Here is a 20004-nt window from a genome sequence, read left to right as displayed (position 1 = left end):
AACAAAATCCTTCCACTGTTGCATTGCAGCATTCGTCTCTGCTCAACTGAGTTGGCAGCACTCTTCGCCTCTGAGTCAGAAGATTGTGTATTCAAGTCTCTTTTGGCTCATGGTCTAAGCTGACATTTCAGCACAGCATTAGGGAGTGCAGAATTATCAGAGGTGCCATCCTTCGGATGTGATGTTGATCAGAGCTCCCATCTGCCCATTTAGGTGGATGTTAAAGATCCTATGATGTTGTTCAAAAAGCGAAATTTCTCACGGTTTCCTAGCTAACAGTTAAATTGGTCATTTATCTCCATGTTTGTGGGCCATTGCTGTGTGTAAAATTGTCTGCTGCCTACAAATACACAGGCACGGCACTTAATACTTGCTGTGAAGAGCTTTGCGACATTTCAATGTGATAAGGCACTCAAACAACTGCAAGAATTATTTTATATTATTATATTCTACATCACAAACCCCACAATTCTCTTTAATGAATCAAGTGTGTAAAATTCAGACTGATTTGATCATATTTCTTCTCAGTGAAGTAGTTTTTGATGTTGAATTTTCCGAAATGGTACAGATATCTTATTGTCCTTTAATGCTTCGATTCTTCTTAAAATTAAGAAATCTCTTGCACTCGTCCTCTTTAGATAATGAGGGAGTGGGAAGAAGCAGAGCGTCAAGCTAGAAATCTGCACAAGGCTGACAAAAAGGCTGTCATTCAGGTAAGCGTGATCTGCAGTAGCTGCTGGGTGTTGAAAACGCATGATTCTCTAAAGCGTTTCAGTAGGATTCATCCTGAAGGACAACACCTCTAATTTGTCAGCCTGGTAGCACTCTCGCCTCTGAGTCAGAACGTTGTGGGTTCAAGTCCCACGTCGGGACTTGGAACCACATAGTTTAAGATGACACCCGATGCAGCGCTGGGGGGTATTGCATTGTCAGAGGCTCCATCCTTCAGGTGAGATGTTAAACCGAGGTCTGGTCAGGTTAAAGATTCTGAAAAGAAAAATGAGTTTCTCCCAGTGTCCTGGCCAACAATTCCCCCAAATAAAATTGGTCACTCACTCCATGGATGTTTGTTGGATATTGCCCACAAAATACAGTCAATCCACTTTACAGTATATCCTGTGAAGTTCTTTGGGACGTCTCAATGATGTGATAATGCACTATATCAAATGAAAAGATTATTAGTATTTGAGAATGTCCCAACACTAGTGTAGACCATGTCATTGGTATCAATTTTAAAACCACCCATTTAATTGTGCAATCTTTACAGAAGTACAATCTAGAATCCGTTGTAATTTACATCAGGCATCTGCTTGGCTCAGTTGGTAGCACTCATTTCTGGGGCAGACGAATGCGGGTTCAAGCCGCACGTTACGACTTGAGTTCAAAAGCTGGTATTCCAGTGAAGTACTGCGTGGGGTGTACTGCATTCTCAGAGGCATTGCACTTCAGCTGAGATGTGAAACCAAGCTTCTGTTTGCCTGTTCGAGTGGACGTTAAAGATCATTTCATGCTGTTGGAAAATAATCCTCTGGCTGAATTGATCGTCCAACACTTGTGGCTCTTTATGGAGCTTTGCTGAGTCACAAAATAGCTGCTATGCTTGCCTACAGAGAGGGTCGCTGTGAAGAGTTTTGAAGCATTTCAATATTGTGGGCACTATAATGATGCAAGTTCCTCTCTCGTTCCCCCTCAAGCGTTTCCAGGAGATGGTGGAATCACTGGAGCAGGAGGCAGCGAGCGAGAGACAACAATTGGTGGAGACCCACATGGCACGAGTAGAAGCCATGCTGAATGACAGGCGCCGCATTGCTCTGGAAAATTACCTTGCTGCACTGCAGGCTGATCCACCACGAGTAAGTGAAGCCAAAGTGGTTTCCATTTGGAACTGGTAACAACAACTACAACAACTTGCATTTATAAAGCGTCCCTCACACAAGCTAGCGTCCCAGAGCGCTTGACAATGGCGGACCACAACACCAAGCTGGGGGTGGGTGGAGGTGACTAGGCACGGTCGAAGAGGAAGGTCTTCAGGTACAACTTGAAGTTGGGGAAGGCGAGGGTAAGGCACGGGGATTGAGGGAGGGTGTTGCAGAGTTTCGGGGCATAATGACTGAAAGCGCGACCGCTGATTTTGGAACGGAGGGCAAGAGGGACAAACAGAAAACGGGAGCTAGTCAAGTGGAGGCAGCGGCTAGTGGGTTGGGGGTAAGCAGGTCGTAGCGAGCCTTAATGCCCATCGCTGTCAAGTGGCTTGTTTGATGCTCACACCGTCTTCCGACTCGCACATGAAGCACAACTAGTTGCCCGATGTACCAGAAGGAAACTGGCATGGTGGTGCTTTCAAAGCGAAGAGTGAAGGAAATGAGAGGGCAAACATGCATTGTACTCAATGGCTTCTCTTACTGAATTACATTTGCTTTGAATCCCCACTGAACGTTGATAATTATAACCCCTACCCCCGCCCCCCTTGACTTCTCGGTTCGAGTCCGAAACAAAGCAGGCGCAGGATCGAGCGCGTTGTGTGTTCCACCAAAATAACTTGGCTTTTTTCTCCTAGCCCCGACATGTTCTCAATGCACTGAAGAAGTATATCCGGGCTGAGCAGAAAGATAGACAGCACACTTTGAAACATTTCGAGCACGTCCGCATGGTAGACCCAAAGAAAGCGGCTCAGATCAAATCGCAAGTAAGACTCTGATCGAATAGCACAGATGGGAAATGGCGGTGGTTAATTCAAGCTCACACGTCTGTTGCAGGTTCAGATCACGGTGGAATCCGAGCACAGCCCGTGGCAGTGATTGTAATTGTGTCTTGATGGCCTGTTGTGTCAATAGCTTATTACAATAATAATAATCCTTGCATTTGACATTGTGCCTTAAACGTCTCAAAAATGCTCCACATGGAAATTACTGTTAAGTTTAGTGACTGTGCATGTGTAGGTAGATGCTATTTATGTGTAGCAACACTCCTAAAACAGCCACAAAGTGAACGCCCACTTTTCTGGAGAATTGTTGTCCAAGACACTACCAAAAACACCCTCTATTTTTTTATGGGCAATAGCAGTGCCTGTTGCAGAACTATGTGATGCTGGACTGGAAGTTCCTTGGTTCTACCCTGATCTTTGCTGTGTCAGCTAATCTCAGCCAGGGCAGAGGTTGGGGTTTGGCGCAATGGGCTGGAGAGGCAAATCAATCAAAGTTGGAAGTTGCTCATGTGAGGCCCGTTTATTTGAACAGCCAGAGAAGCTCACACTCCAGATTCGCAGGTGAATACTGACCACTGCTATGGTGCTGTGGTTGCTGTCATTGAAAGCAAACCACAGTAGAAAAGTAAAGCAATTGGGAATCTTCGGGATGGGGTGGGACATGGGACAATGTTTTACATCCAATTGTAAAGCAGCATTTAAACCAAAACCCTATAGATTTCTAGCCTCTGTCTATCCTTTGGTGGTGTCATGTCGAGGCTAATATTCTATCCAAGTGTTAGCTTGCTTCAGTTACTAATGTTCTCACACTAGATCAGAAGTTGTGGGTTCTACAACTTACATCCTACATTTAGGCTTTGACCTGCTATACTAAGATGGGGGGGAGTAATGCATTGTTGGAGGTGCTGTCCTTCAGATAAGACCTTAAGACACGGTCCCTTGTGCCTGCACAGGTGGACGTTAAAGGTCTTGCGACACACCCGAAAAATCGATTCCAGATAGATTGGTTATTCCCATCATGGCTGCTTTGGGATCTTGCCTTGAGCAAATTGGCTGCCACGATTACTTATAAATGCAGTCACTGCACTTGACAGCTATTACCTGGGGCAGGGAGGCTTAACAACAACAAAATGAAGCACTGCTACCAAGAAGTTCTTTGTAGATAGCAGAGGGCTGTTCATGCTGTGGGCACGAGAAACTGTGCTATTTTGTGGCTTCTCTTGTGAGAGGAAGTGTAGCTTCCGGAGGGACCCAGTGCGGATTTGGCGACCCAATGGAACAATTTCACAAAGTAGCACGACAACAAAAAGAGCCGAGCTGCGTTGGTTGGAATATTTTGGACTTTTTTAAGAAATCGCAGTTGCGCTCAACTAATTATTTTCATGGCTTTTCTGATAAAACTCGGTGGTGGATTGAATAGTTTCAAAGTTGGTGCAATGGCAAGGGGGGCTTTGTGGGTGGGGGAGGTCTTTGACTCAGCAATTTGTATCCAGTTTAGCAAAGGACGTTGGCCCACTGACTTATCTGGCAAGCAGTTCAAAGATTGCAAAAGCATTGGCAGCCCTGTCCAGAAAGAAGAAAGGGCGTGCTTGAAATAAAATGCGGAGGTCCACACCCAAACTGTTGGGAGTCGCAGGGAAAATTGAAAGAGTTGCCAGCACTTAACCAGCTTCTCAGTGCCAATGAGAGCGAATGTCTTTCCTGCCTTTTGCTGAATACCATCTCCTAAACATGTCTGGCTTTTATTTTGTTTTTGAACGTTCCCTGCAGGTAATGACTCACCTGCGTGTGATTGATGAGCGCATGAACCAGAGCCTGTCTCTGCTTTACAAGGTCCCAGCAGTTGCGGAGGAGATCCAGGATGAAGTTGGTATGTAACAGTAGATTTCAAGCTTTCTCCACGTTGCCTTAGTAAGCATGGCGCAGATGATACCTGGTGAAAGCCTTTTTCTCTTCCTCCTACCTCCAAACATTTCCCATTCCCCCTGTCCTTAAGGTGGTCACTTTTCTTGTCAGTCCTTCACCCCCCACCCTGAGGTGATGTGCTTTTGTAGATATGCAGTTTCCAACAGGCCCATTCTTTGCATTAATCTAGGCCACATGTCACAACAAGGTTTTTGTCCATGGTGATTGGGGTGGAGGAAGGGGGTGGTGAGGGCAACAATCTCAACCTAAACTGAGCATGTCCTCAACCGAGGGCTGTAATTCTGGTAGGGGTTGCACTTAGTAGCATTCGTGGAATCAGCAGCCAATTGGTGGTTTTCCCCCCAAAAATCATCAGAGTCACTGCAAGTAATTCAGCTCACTGCTGACTTACCACGCACACATTTTCAGGTTTACTGGAGCATCCAATAGCAATTCTGTACACCTAGGAACTCAGACTGTACTGTCTTTTCTCTTTCTTTCTCTCTCCCTTTTTTATCCACCTATCAAGTCCAAGGAGCATTGATGCCAATTGTTACTGCTCCCGGGTTGTGATCACAAAGGCCACTCTTAGCTACAAATTCACTGAACGGCTTACCAGCAACAACAACAACAAGATTTTATAGAGCGCCTTTCACGTCGGGAGGACGTCCCAAGGCGCTGTACAGTTGGGTCAGGACCCGAGCAAGGGGGCAATGGTCAGGGGAAGGGAGGGAGCGAGGAGGGGGTAGAGAGTCGAGAGGGGAGCTGAAGGCACGGTCAAAGAGAAAGGTCTTGAGACTGGCCTTGAAGGAGGAAAGGCACTGGGGGATAGAGTTCCAGAGCCTAGGGGCTGAGAGGCTGAAGGCCCGGCCACCGATGGTAGGGCGGTTGGGGCGGGGGATGTGGAGCAGACCGGAGGCAGAGGAACGGAGGGTACGGGCAGGTAGGTAGGGGGATAGTAGGTCGGAGAGGTAGCAGGGAGCAAGGCCGTGAATGGCCTTGTAGGTGAGGATGAGGATCTTGAATCGATCCTCTGGGGGATGGGGAGCCAGTGGAGGCGAGCGAGGGTGGGAGTGATGTGGTCCCGAAGCCTGGTGCGGGACAGTACACAAGCTGCAGAGTTCTGAATGACCTGCAGCTTGTGGAGGGAGGTGCCGGGAAGGCCGGCGAGGAGAGCAGCAGAATCTGTGTTTAAGGTACTTCGTAAATCTTATGTCTTTTCATTTAGAGACTTGGACACCATGCATGTTGACGTAGCGACTCGTTGAGATTGCAAGAGGCCAAGTCAGTAAAAGGAATATTGGGGGTGCAGGTTGTGACCTGTGTTGTATCAGACTGTAACAATAAAATCAGTGAACATTTTTTAGGCAGATTCTGGACATTAAAGGTCCCAAAGCCTTGAGGCATATAGTGACTGGAAGGAGGTTGTCTGATTTCTTAACCTGGAGTTGCAGTTGTTCATTCAAGCATTCACTGTACCTCATTAAAGAGTTGTGTTCTTTCACCTTGATTAAATTCAGCCCTTGATTTCACCTTGATTAAATTCAGCCCTGCCCCCTCCAAATAACTTAAACCCAACCCATCCGAATAAAGGCAGCGTGTTTAAAAGAACCTAACTCTTTAACTGTGCTGATTGCTTTAAGGGCGTAATGTGTAAAAACATCAGCAGTGTTCATTTAATGTGCCATTCTGAGCATCCGGTAGTAATTCTGTGTGCTTGTGGTTGCCAAAGAAGCAGAATAATTGTCGCCCAGGGCAATCGCATTGTTGTACTCAGTGCTTTGGGACGTCCTCCTGACGTGAAAGGCGCTCTATAAATGTAATTCTGTTGTTGTTATTTTGTTGTACTCAATTGCGCAGGCTTTCCAAAGGTAAAATATGAAAAAGTCGACTTGCTTTGAATTCAGAGTATGACTCCCAACAGGACTTTTGATGGGAATGAACAAAAATTGCTTGCCAGTGAATTATATTTTGTGTGATGTATTGCTGTTATATCATCCTTCAGAAAGCGGCAGTTTTCATTTTTTATATAAGTTTTTATTAAATAGAAAGTTACTATAAAAAACAAGTAATGTTTTTAATTTCACATAACGAGCTAGGTTTCACAGGATGTGAGATTGATGTTCTTTGCCAACATATACCAACAACAACAACAAGATTACATTTGTATAGCGCCTTTCACGTCGGGAGGACGTCCCAAGGTGCTGGACAATGTACAGCATCTCAGACCCGAACTGGGGTCGGGGGGGGGAGAAGGGAGGGGAGGGGAAGAGGGGGTGGCCGATGGCATGGTCGAAGAGGAAGGTGTTGAGGCGGAACTTGAAGGAGGCTAAGGAAGGGGCGAGGTCAAGTGACTGGGGGATGGAATTCCAGAGGTTGGGAGCAGAGTGGCTGAAGGCTCTCCCACCAATGATGGGGCGGTGGACGTGGAGCAGGCCAGAGCCGGCTAAGTGGATGGAACGAGCGGGTTGGTAGTGGATTAGGAGGTTGCAGAGGTAGGGTGGGGCGAGTCCAGGTAGGGCTTTGTATGTGAGAACCAGGATCTTGAACTGGATCCTCTGAAGGATAGGGAGCCAATGGAGTCGGGCGAGAGTGGGGGAGATGGGGTCAGAGTTTGGTGCGGGAGAGGACACGGGCTGCAGAGTTCTGGATTACCTGCAGCCTGTGGAGGGAGGAGTTGGGAAGGCTGACAAGCAGGGCATTTGCATAGTCAATGAAGGCATGAACAAGAGTTTCAGCGCCCTGAGGGGTGAGGTAGTGGCGGAGTCGAGCGATGTTACGGATTTGAGGGAAGGCAGAGCGGGTCAAGGCTTGGATGTGGGGAAGAAAAGACAGTTGAGGGTCAAACAAAACACCTAGGTTCCTGACTGGCTTGGTGAGTTGTAGTGTACAACCATGGAGGTTGATGTTGCCAGAGCCTGAAGTGCAGAGACGCTGGCGCGAGCCAATCAGGGGGACCTCGGTCTTGTTCATATTCAACTGTAGGAAAATTGCCCTCATCCAGGACTTGATGTCCGACAGGCAGTCTGTCAGGACAGCAGTGGTCCTGGAGTTGAGGGTGGAGGCAGAAAGATAGAGTTGGGTGTCATCTGCATACATGTGGAAATTGATCCCATGTCTGCGGATGATTTCACCAAAGGGAGCATGTAGATATTAAAGAGGAGAGGGCCAAGGACAGAGCCCTGGGGGACGCAAGATATGACAGTGTGGGGACTGGAGGAGAAACAGTTAGAGGCAATGAAGTGGAGATGGTGAGAGAGATAGGAATTGAACCAGGCAAGAGCAGATCCGTGAAGATTGAGTAAAGCGGAGAGGCGGCAGTGTATGAGGATGGAGTGGTCGACAGTGTCAAAGGCGGCAGAGAGGTCGAGGAGGACAAGGAGGCAGAGGGAGCCATGATCACAGATGTTCAGAATGTCCAGGGCTTTGACCAGGGCTGTTTCCGTGCTATGGGCAGCGCGGAAGCCGGGTTGGAGTGGTACAAAGAGGGAATGGCAAGAGAGAAAGGAGCGGAGCTGGGACGAGACGACTCATTCCAGGACCGTGTACCATGCAAGTTGTTAAAACCTGTCTGTCATCTCTCCAGATATGGGTGTGAATATTCATGCTTGTGGAGTCTGACCATCCTGGTGTACATATCCACAATGCCCCCTGTGATCACTGCCTGCTGTTAAAACATCCATGTCTCCCAACGTGGGTTTTCAAACTAGGTCTGGATAGCCAAACAATCGATCTGAATTTGGTATCAGCCAAGTTCAATTGAGCCATCTTTGACACGGAGCTGACAATATTTCTTGTTAACAGCAAAGTATCTCTTCCCACACACTGTCAGATAGAGACAGTGATGTGTGGGATTTTGAGCCCTCAGTCTAGGCTGACTAGAAACACTGTGTTGTCAGAGGTGCTGTCGTTCAATCATGCCTTATATCAAGGTTCCCTCTCTGCTCCCCCTCCTCCACCACCAAAAAAAAAACAAGTGGATATTTGAAAGATCCTGTGACACTGTTGGAAAAGGAGTTTCTCTCTCAGCGTCCTGGCAAACTATTCGTGTGAGTAATTGGTCATTCATCTCATAGAGTCCAAAATCCTCATCCTCCCCTTCAAGGCCCTCCACGGTCTTGCTCCTTCCTACCTCTGTAAACTGCTAACCCCATATCAACCTGTCCGATCCCTCCGCACAGCAGGCTGCGGCCTGCTCCACGTCCCCTGCCCGGCCCGTCCACCATCAGCAGTCGAGCCTTCAGCCTCTCTGCCCCCACCCTTTAGACGTCATCCCACATTTCTCTTCGCGTCACTTCGCCTTGCCTCCTTCAAGGCAAGTCTCAAGACCTTCCTCTTTGGCCGGGCCATCGGCTGCCCACCACCCTCCCTAATAGGGTTGATTGGATTAGCATTGTTTTTATTTAATGTGCAATTTTGAGCATCCGGTAGTAATTCTGTGTGCTTCTGGTTGCCAAAGAGGCATAATAATTGTCGCCCAGGGCAATCGCTCGAGTCCAAATCCCTGACTGTCCAGCGCCTTGGGATGGCCTCCTGACATGAATGTAATTTTGTATTGTATGGCTATTTATGAAACCTTGTGCTTAAAGTGGCTCATGTTTGCCAATTGAAATCAGTCAGTGATGGCAATTACTTTCGAAATGCGGGATACCAAATAAAATAATTATTATTTTAAGCTTTTGACACATTTTTTCGCTTCATCCCTCCATCTCCCCCCACCACCTAAACCAAGGCTATGAGGGCCATAGTTCTTCCCCCCACCCCGAAGACGTGAAAAGCGCTGTATCAAATACAAGGAATATTATTATTTTATTATATTATCCCCAACTGCTGTGTAGGTTGAGATTAGAAAACTCAGTACAGATCGAGATTTATACCTGCTGCTTTCTGGTGGATGGGTGTGAGCTTGTATACAGCACCTGACCTTTACATCGGTGTTTCAGAAATTAGAGCACATCAGACTGAGGGAAGCCTCCTCTCATCTTGTTTTCTTCCTCCCCCCTTCCACTTATAATATAAAATTATTCAACCTAACAATAATTCTCAAATTCAGGTATCTTTAACCCTTGATAGAACTGTTGTGACTACATCTATGGGCAAACACAGGAACCAATTTGCGTACAGCATTGTCCCACAAACAGCCATTAAGTGACTGGCCCATTTTATTTGAGGGCTCGTAGGCCAGGATATCAGGAGAAACTCCCTTCTCTTTTTGAATAGCGCCACTGAATCTTTAACGTCCAATTGAAAGGGCACAGACAGAACCTCGGTTTAACATCTCATTCGAAAGGCAGCACCTCTGATAATCCAGCGAATTGGAGTGTCAGTCCAGATTATGAGCTTAAAATCCTGATTTAGGGCTTGAACCCACAGTTTTCTGTATCGGAGGCAAAAGCGTTACTGACAGAGCCAGGCCGACACTTGGACAGTATGTGCTGCCTAGTTGGATATTTGGATTGTAAAAAGGTTTTTGCCTGAGTCAGTGAAGGTTTTGCAGGTTATGTTTGCCAATGTGCACCATTGAGAGAAAATGATGACATTCTTGTGGGGTTTCCTTTGATTATAATAATAATGCTTACAGTTGATATAGTGTATTGATATATTTGATGAAGACGTCTTCACAGGATAAACTGTAAAGTGGATTGACTGCATTTTGTTGGCAGTATTTTGTGGACTGTCTTTTCGATTGACTTTTTTTGTGGTGTAGATGAACTACTTCAGAAAGAACAAAGCTACATCGATGATATGGTGGCCAACTCTGTGAGCGACACGCGAGTCAGCTACGGCAATGACGCCCTGGTCCCCTCGCTCTCCGAGACCAAGACTACAATCGAGCTCCTCCCGGATCAAGGAGAATTCACGCTGGACGATCTGCAGCCCCTGCACCCATTCGTCGTAGACTCCATCCCTGTCAACACGGAGAATGAAGGTGAGTGGATATTGGAATAACACAGCAGCAACAATACCTCCATCCTCAACGTGGGTGGAGGATAACTGTATAAAAGGGGGAAGGTACAGGAGCTGGAGAACTCCTGTGAGTGAGGGAATAAGTCAGGATAGAGGTGATTTTTAAAGTACACTAATTGTATAATGCAGGCGCCGTGTGCAATCATTTCCGAATGGCCTCACACTGCAGTTGCTTTCACTTTGCATCCCAACGGGGAGTAATGTGCGCTTGTGTGTTTACTAATTGCAATAAGACAGCCAAAGCGATTTCTATTTGAAATGTTCTACACAAAGCACTTAATGGCTTACTGTTCAGTATTAGTGGGGAAATTGGCATTGATTGTCTTAACTAACCACTTCAGCGCTGGAGGGAATTGGTGGCTATGAGCTGTGAGATTGAGTCATTTTCTTAATGCATTCAAGCAAACTCAGTGATCAGTTTTCTTCCTTTCCTGGCTCTCCTGGATAGATACAGCCCAAAAGGCCTTTTGTCTGATTTGTTTTCAGATTTGCACCTCTTCCCCCCCACCCCCTCCAAGGGTATATTAATGTGTCTGGCAAGGTATTTATGTCTACCCAAAAATTATTTTCAAACCTTTTCCAATGAGTCCTGATCAAATATATTTCTATAGAAATGAAATCTATAGAAGTGGAATCCTGTAGCTCAGTGCTTAGAGCAGTCACCTCGCAAACTTCCTTACTTGAAACGCCTCTGTTTAACTAGTGGTAAGTAGGAACCCGGTTGTTAGTCAATTGGCGGATCGCTTTTCCGGGGGTAATAATTCCTTCAAAAGAATAATAAAATTGGTTACTCAATCCATGAGTGGGTCTTGTTTGTGGGACACTGCTGTGCGCAATTGGCTCCCGCGTTTCGCCCACAAAATATACAGTCAATTCATTTTACAGTATACTCTGTGAAGCGCTTTGAGACGTTTCAAAGAAGTGATAAGGGGCTATATCAAATACACGGATTATTGCCTTTATCACCGTGGTAACACTGTCAGACAGGAGTAGATCAATATTCTGCTCAGCTACCTATCCAACTTCCCAAACCACCCATAGTACCAGTTTCTGGCAGGACTAGCCCTTCGGGTCCGCAGCCAACTTCCCAAAGGATTCCTTCGACACATCTGTCTCCAGTATTGAAAGTTCACATTTTGCACACCCACCCCCGATCCTCACCAAGCTCCGCTGGCTCCCTGACTCCAAACCGATAGACTTCGATGCCGTTGCCCGCACAAACAAATCCCTTCATGCTCTTAACATCTCTCTGATCTGTTCACCTATTCCTCTCATCAGCTCTTATACTCAGCTAGAACAGGTCTGCTGCACGTCACCAGTCCCCGCCATGCTACACCATTGGTGGCTGAGTCTTTAGTAATTACACCGGCAAATTCTGGAACTCCCTGCCTCTATCCCTCCACCTCACCCTCTTATATCTTCAAATCCCACCTTAAATCCTACCCGAATAGACACCATCCTTGCTCTATCCAATGTTTACCTCTGCCCCATTTCCCTTCTGTTCCCTACTGCTCCAGCAGAACACACATCGTGTCCCATGGAGCCTTCGTTCAGCACCAGCTTACATTGACACAATGCCTTCCATTTGAACAAAACATCTCCCAGCGCTTGCACAACGAGGTTAATTAGAAAAGCAATGAATGTTATCTAGCAAGCATGGCAGACAGTTAGTGTCAGCAGGCAGTATCTCACAATCAAGAGGATGATTGCCTCTCCCTAAACTCCAATACTCTCAAATTCTCAAACAGTTTATTGTCCTGTGTTTTTTGTAAGGATGTAATTAACACAGCATCGTTGCTGTTGTGAATTTCCTCCATACTCTGTGATTTGGAACAATGAAGTTCTTCGAATCTCTTGCTCTGTTTGAGAAGCAATTTTAAATGCTTCACCTGCCCTTCTCCGCCATTATTTAGTTTAACTCAGATTTCCTATTTCCTCCCCCTCGTGGATAGTGTTTCCGCTCTCTTTCCCACCCGGTAACATCTAAAGCACTCTGGCTCGCTATCCTGGGTGAGGGGCGCTATAAAAATGCAAGTTGTTGTTGTATTCCTGATAACTGGAGGTTTATTGACTCCCCAATCCACAAACAATCCAACCCTTGTGAAAAATGTCCTCACAGGAGCTGGTTACAGAGCTTGCAGTTTGTGTTTCGTGCATTAAATCAAAAAGAGATTTACTTTTAAAACGAGCTCAAAGGCTATGCCGTGGAGAAATTATTGCTGTCAGACAGCGCAGTGTTGGAGTGACGGGGGATAAGAAAAAGAGGCGACAAAAGACAGGTTGGTCTGAAATGAAGCATTGAAGTGGTTAGCTCTCCGCAAGTCGGGGACTGATAACTTTCCTGGGAGGGATTTGGATTGATAAGGTTTTGGGTTGGGCTCAGATTGCATTTGGATTTAAGTACGCTCCTCGGGTTGATCCTCTGCCCTGATTTCCCCCATTTCTTTGGCTGTTGGTTTGTGAAGCCCTTTATCCCTCATCAGTTGCACTTTCACTTACTGTTTTGTTTCTGCTTCTCAATGCACTTGCTCCCAGTCGAACCAGTTGATGCCCGCCCTGCAGCAGACCGAGGACTGACCACTCGACCAGGTACCCGTTTGCTTGGCTTTTGCCTGGTGCTGTGTAACATTTGGCAAGAATTTTTTTAACATTTATTTTGCTTTTTCCAAATCGCATTCCTCCCACGTGAATACAAAGCGACAAGATCTCCGTTTGTATAAAATACTGGTCTTGAAAGCGCTCAGCTTTTACCCTGCACATAATGCTCGTTTTCTGAAGTGTGGATGTGCCTTTTGGACTTGAAAAGTTACGTCTCAGAGGCGACATTTTTAGAGATATAGAAGGTGCTAAACGAGATTGAGGAAGCAAAACCAGAACAATACTTTAAGATCTGCCAAGGCAGCAGGTCGAGAGGGCACAGGTTCAGGGTTGTGAAGTGCGAGTTTAAGACAAGCACCGGGAAGTATTTCTTTGCACAGAGGGTAATTGATAACTGAGATGGGTTACAAGGAAGGGTGGTTGAGGCCAGGAAACCTGGGTTTATTTAAGAAGCAGCTAGATGCTGTGATGGGAAGGTGATAGGACAGGTATTCTGGAAGGATGAGATCAAATGAGCCAAACTGCCTTCTTCATCTTTATTTCTCTTGCGATAGGCTGTCACATGCAGTACCAAATATCATCTTTCTATCTAGGAAGGGATATTTTTCTTTGCCGTCTAAAATACAGACACGGGCAATTGTACCTTAAGCCTCTAGGTGAATGCTTAACTATCTTCCTGTTTTATTTCACTTGTGCTCAGGCTCAGGGCTGACTGGCATCAAGACCCAAGAGATCGCTGAGGTGAAGATGGAGACTGAATTCAGGCAGGATTCTGGATACGAGGTGCATCATCAGAAACTTGTAAGCCAGTTCTTAATATGAATGGCAAACTGTGCAAAGCTATATCGTACTGGTGGGGGGATGAATCATGCGCTACTATAATGTGTGAATTATCACTGCTGTAATAATAATCCTTGCATTTTAATATAGCGCCTTATCACATCGTTGAGATGTCTGAAAGCGCTTCTCGGAATATACAGTAAAGTAAATTGACTGTATAATTTGTGGGCAAAACTTGTAAAGTTGCGTTCCCCAATCCGGTGCTGAAACCTGGAATCCATTTGATACGCATAGTGAACATATTTTGAAGGAAACAAAGTTTAGGATTATCGACTGGGACTTCTCCGGGAGAAAAATACCCTTACAATGTGCCAATTGACACCAGTGGATGCTTACATCACATGCATTGATATTTGTGGAAAGAATTGGCTGATCCGCCAAGGTTAGATAATAGCATTTAGCTGATTTTTCTTATTCTCCCTTTTACTCATTCCTGTGTCATTTCTCATTTCCACTCCTGCTCCCCCCACCCCCTCCCCACGCCAAGTATCTGGTCTTAGACCTGGCATGATTGTTGCCAGGACAACAGTGTTCACGGCTCAGCTGATCCAGGATGGTGAGACCACACAATGCTGTGCCAGTTTGACAGACCCAGATGTACCGGAGTGTCGGGCATTCTCTAATGCTGGGAGGTAGAGCCAAGAGAAACAATCTGCAGATCAGGGAGGCTGTAACACGATCAGTGGGTGTGGGGAAGAGGAACGGAAAGAAGCATCTATTGTTGAAAGTTCCGTAGTTTGTGGAGTCCAGTAGTGTAGTGGTTGGCATACTCACCTCGCAAGCGAGAGGACCTAGTTTTGATTCCCGGGTGGGACAAAATCTTAGGCAAGTTTCCTTATGCCACACGTCTCTGTTTTTAGTCGATTGGCGGATCACTTTCTGGGGGTAAAAAAAAATTGGTCACTCAGTCCATGACTTTTTCGCCCACAAAAATGCAGTCAATTCACTTTACAGTATATTCTGTCCAGCGCCTTGGGACGTCCTCCCGACGTGAAAGGCGCTTTACAAATGTAATCTTGTTGTTGTTGTTGTTGACTATTCGTGATACACTGCAGTATGCAATTGGCCTCTGCGTTTCGCCCGCAAAGTCAATCCACCTTGGGGTGATCAACGCCTCTGGTGCAGAATATCTGCTACACTTCCATCTGTAATCACTTATATTCTGTATGTTTGGTACCAGATAAATATAAATAATAATCTTTTTATTTGCTATAACGCCTTATTAGTCATCGAGATGTCTCAAACGCTTCACAGGATATTCTGTTATGTGGTTTGGTGTATTTTATGGGTGAAACATAATTAATAATACCTAAGTGCCATCTCCCTATTATTAAATTACCATCTCCAATTGATTCTGCCTGTACATGGTTCTCGCTCAGTTTGTTCCACATTCAGAGAACCCCTCTGAGTGAAGATTGTTTTTTTTCACATACAGCCACCTTGTGTTACAGCCTCCCTGAACTGCAGATTGTTTCTCTTGGCCCATAGCTCACATTAAACATGAAAGGCAATTAATGAAAATTAGCACAGCGCAGACCTAACAAATAAGTGGATTCCCTGAAGGAAAGCAAAATCTGTCTCAGAACCATCCTGGAACAAGATGCCACGTCTGTGCCACACAACAATGCAGGTGACCAGCCCCAGCCATCAGTCTCCATTCTGTTGGCAAAATGTCCACACTTCACTCACAAAGCCCATGTGATGGGAGACTGATCCCAACCTTTCCAGAGCTGTGAATCTGTAAAATTTATAATAATAATCCTTGCATTTGATAGAGCGTCTTACTAAATTGTCAGCCTCCCCAACAACTCCCTCCATAGCCTGCAGATCATCCAGAGCTCTGCAGCCCGTGTCCTCTCCCGCACTAGGCTCCATGACCCTATCACCCTCATCCTTGCCCGACTGTACTGGTTTCCCATCGAACAGATGATACAGTTCAAGATCCTGGTCCTCACCTTCAAAGCCCTCCATGGCCTCGCTCTCCCCTACCCCCCTACCATCCTGCCCGCTCAGCAGTCTGCCGGCCTGCTTCACGTCCCCCACCTCGCCTGGCCCACCATTGGCAGGCGAATCTTCTGACACTCTGCCCCCACCCTCTGAAACTCCTGTAATCCCTCCGTCTCGCCCCCTCCCTTGCCTCCTTCTAGACCCTCCTCTTCGACCGTGCCTTCTTCCACCTCTGCCCTCCCTGATTCCGAACCTCAGCTCGGGTCCGAAACACTGATTGTCCAGCACCTTGGGATGTCTTCCCGACGTGAAAGGCACTTATACAAATGTAATTTCGTTGTTGTTATCACCTCTTTGAGACTTATCAAAGCACTTCACAAAATGCACAAAAAATCAGTCAATCCATTTTACAGTATATCCTGTGAAATGCTTTGAGACTTGATATGGCGCTATATCAAATGCAAGGATTATTATTATTATTATTAAGGAACGAATGGGAAGATAATCTGGAAATAAATAGTGAGCTGATATGTAATATAGAACGTTATGACAGCAAAGATACAGAGAAAAGGTGGCGATAGAAAGCAGCAGCGTTTAAAAAAAAATCTCTTGTGGCTTAATAAAGAAGCCAGCCTCACTGAGCACACGGCTCAAGCGCATCCTGTTCCTTTTATTTTTTCAGCTGTTACATTTGGCAGATTTGTCTCGCCCTGGCCTCGTCCCTATGAGCCCCTAATAATTGTGCTCCTGTGCTGTACGCTGTCTGACTCCACAAGTGTAAATGGTGCTTTTAAGTGCCACCCACCTCATGTTTTTCCATAATCTTTTACTTGCGTTCAGGGTGTTTGACCTGTGATTGCTCATTACACCTGCCATTTTTATTTATTTATTTGTTTGCTTGCTTGTTTGTTTATTTATTTATCTGCTTTTTAACCCACGTGACCTGTTCTAATGAGAATCAAAATGGGGAGTTTGTAGGGAGATGGGCTGGGGTATTATTAACTATTTAATGCATAGTATTTATATGGTACTGAACCATACAGATTATGAGAGTTTATAAATGAAAGTGAATGTTATATCGACAAGCACAGCTAATAATCATTGCTTTTTTTTATATAAGGCAGTTTCTTGTGCTTGTCACATCAGGAGGATGTCTCCAAATAGTGTAGTGACTGTGTTTTGTAAGCAGATGCTGTGTGGCAGTAGATTTTTTCACCAGATAAGAGTGAAATTAGTTTTTTTTTAATTTGCTTCTGAAATTCTCTAGATAAACTGCTCATTCGCTCTCGCAGGGTTCTGTGGGAATTTAGGGTGAGTGAAAAATAATTTCCATGGAATGGTTACTAGTGTGCAATAGATAACTGATTAATAATAATTCTACTTGCATTTGATATAGTGCCTTATCATGTGGTTGACCTGTCTCGTAGCGCTTCACACGAAGTTCTGTAAAGTGGATTGGCTGCGTATTTTGTGTGTGAAACAGGGCAGCCAGTTACGCACATCTCAAAATGCTTCACAGCTAATAGCTGTCAAGTGTAGTGACTTTTTTGGAGGTAAATGTGGGAGCCATATTGCACCTGGCACAATCTCTGAAGCAGCCACAATGTGAATTAGTCAGTTACGTGGAGGGTTATTCACTTGGACAGTTATTTTACATTGCAGAAGGTGGTGATGCTACAAACTTGCTGAATTGCCGAAATTGTTATCCTTGGGGCTTTCTGGAATTTTATTGCGTCTTGCTTCTTATTTTATCACGGCTAACGTGATCTCATGTGCGTCAATCTGGCTCAGGTGATAGCATTCTCTTGCCTCTGGGTCAATGACTCCAAATTGTTCTGTCTAACCATCCTCCAGATAAATTGGTTTCTCACTTCATGGCTATTTGTGGGGCCTTATACAAATGTAATGTCGTTGTTGCATATTAAAAAAAATAGATGCCCAGATTTGAGTACAAAATACATAGTTCTTTTCCCCAGCGCTGATGTCAACACACAGTACAAAGTCATTTATTAAAGAGGAAAGATTCTCTGCGAGATGACTGGGATTTAATCTTTAGTTGCAATCTAGAGGTTGGCTGGGAAAGCATTCTCTGTGTTGGCAGCCATGTACCTATGAAGCTCTTTTGAGATATTTTGGGGCTGTATCAAATGCACTGATTATTAATTATAATTATTATAGTGAAAGGAGCAGATTGGTAATATCTGGGGCCCACACACTTCTGGTTATTTCACCGGAGCAGGTAGGCGAGGGGGAGATGGTGCAATGTTTTGGGCACTGCACCTCAAGAAGGATATATTAACCTTGGCGGGGGCGAGGAGAGGTGGTTACAGGGCAGATTGCCCAGAATGATACTGAGGATGAATAGGTTAATCCCATGGCTGTCTTCTCTATGGTTCAGAAGGTTGAGTGGTGATCTAATCTAGGTGTTTAGAATGATAAAGAAAATTGATGGGTAGAGATAAAGCCCCTTGAGATCTGATCAGGCTCTTACAATGTGTCTGGACAATGGGACTCGAACCCATATCTTTCTCTCTAGAAGAAGCAGCAACTTTCTGCCTTTGCACTGTCCCATTGTGCAGGCAGTGGGTGGGGACAAATTGCTCTGCTTTAGTTATAGACTACTGCAAATTCTGATCAAACCAAGAGTATTTTTTTATGTTACATGTTCAGATGATACAGCCATCACAGGGACAGTTCCCAGATAGATTGCTTTCCCTCCATCCCACCCCTAACTCCTCCGCCCCCCCCCCCCCATCCAACTTGTCTGCAATTAGAGATTTATTCCTGTAAAATAATTTTCCCTTTTAATAAATCACTTTGCATTCTCTATTGACGTCAACGGTAGGGAATTTTCAAAGCAAAAAGAAACCTGCAGAGTTTTCTGAGAGAAAGAGGCTATTCTATCCTGCGTCAATGCTTAACCATTTGTAGTCGCTTGTGTTCAGTACAGCGAAGCTCTTTGGGTTTTTTTTGCATCTGAGAAGTCGCAGTAGTGATGTACCATTAATTATAATTTTGTGGAGTCCTGTAGCCTAGTGGTTAGTGGGCTTGCCTCACAAGCATGAGGACCAAACCCACGTTTGATTCCTGGGCAGGGCAAAACCTTAGGCAAATTTTCTTACACGCCCTTGTTTACCTAGCAGTAAGTAGGAAACCGATTGTGAGTAGATTGGCAGATCGTTTTCTCGGGGTAATAATACCTTCAAAAATAATAATTTGGTCACTCAATCCACGTGTTGGTGGCTGCTGTGTTTCACCCACAAAATATACAGTCAATTCGCTTTACAGTATATTCTCTGAAGCGCTTTTGACATGTCTCAAAGACATGATAAGGCGCTACATCTAATGTAAGGAATATTATTAATTTGATGTATTTAATATCAAATACATCAAATGCAGTTTTTGGAACAATACAGTATATTCTGTGAAGCGCTTTTGACATGTCTCAAAGACATAATAAGGCGCTACATCTAATGTAAGGAATATTATTAATTTGATGTATTTAATATCAAATACATCAAATGCAGTTTTTGGAACAATATGTTTTAGAACCAACAAGGGAGCAAGCCATGCTGGATTTGGTGATGAGTATTAATAACAACAACAACTTGCACTTGTATAACGCCCTCCACGAAGGGTAGCATCTCAGAACGCTTAAGTGAGCCAGAACTAGTTAACAATCTGATCGTAAGGGAACATCTTGCAAATAGTGATCATAATATGATTGAATTTGACATTAGATTTGAGAGGGAGAAGGGAGAGTCCCAAACTCAAGGATTTATGTAAGGCAAACTTCGATAGGATGAGAAGTATATTGACCACAGTAAACTGGGCTGAATTGTTATTGGGTAAATCTGCAGATGAACAATGGGAAGTATTCAAAAACGTATTTGATACAATACAGAATAAGTACATAGCCCTAAAATGCAAAAGCTTCAATCGTGTAGTTAAGCAACCATGATAAACAAAAGAGGTTAGAGACTCTCAAGCCAAAAGGAAAGGCTTGTTCAAATGCAAGAAAAAGTGGGAATGCAGAGGACTGG

At 45.0% G+C, this 20004-nt stretch overlaps 1 protein-coding gene across 4 annotated transcripts in view; it reads left to right on the top strand.

Annotated features, from left to right (window-relative positions):
* The window catches only part of appa (amyloid beta (A4) precursor protein a), a 68286-nt gene that overhangs the window by 40422 nt on the left and 7860 nt on the right, over window positions 1–20004 (top strand). For 2 of the 4 annotated variants that reach the window (XM_007903557.2, XM_007903558.2), the window contains 7 exons: window positions 639–713; window positions 1695–1853; window positions 2558–2686; window positions 4475–4574; window positions 10317–10538; window positions 13112–13165; window positions 13875–13975. In XM_007903557.2, the coding sequence (XP_007901748.1) occupies window positions 639–713; window positions 1695–1853; window positions 2558–2686; window positions 4475–4574; window positions 10317–10538; window positions 13112–13165; window positions 13875–13975 (840 nt within the window). The remainder of the gene's footprint in view (window positions 1–638; window positions 714–1694; window positions 1854–2557; window positions 2687–4474; window positions 4575–10316; window positions 10539–13111; window positions 13166–13874; window positions 13976–20004) is intronic. The other 2 variants (XM_007903556.2, XM_007903555.2) reach the window with 1 other exon arrangement.

The sequence above is a fragment of the Callorhinchus milii genome, unplaced genomic scaffold, assembly GCF_018977255.1.
Source record: "Callorhinchus milii isolate IMCB2004 unplaced genomic scaffold, IMCB_Cmil_1.0 Scaffold4, whole genome shotgun sequence".
Classification (NCBI taxonomy): Eukaryota; Metazoa; Chordata; class Chondrichthyes; order Chimaeriformes; family Callorhinchidae; genus Callorhinchus; species Callorhinchus milii.
Note: the sequence above shows the minus strand (reverse complement) of the source record. Positions and strands in the feature narration are given on the sequence as shown.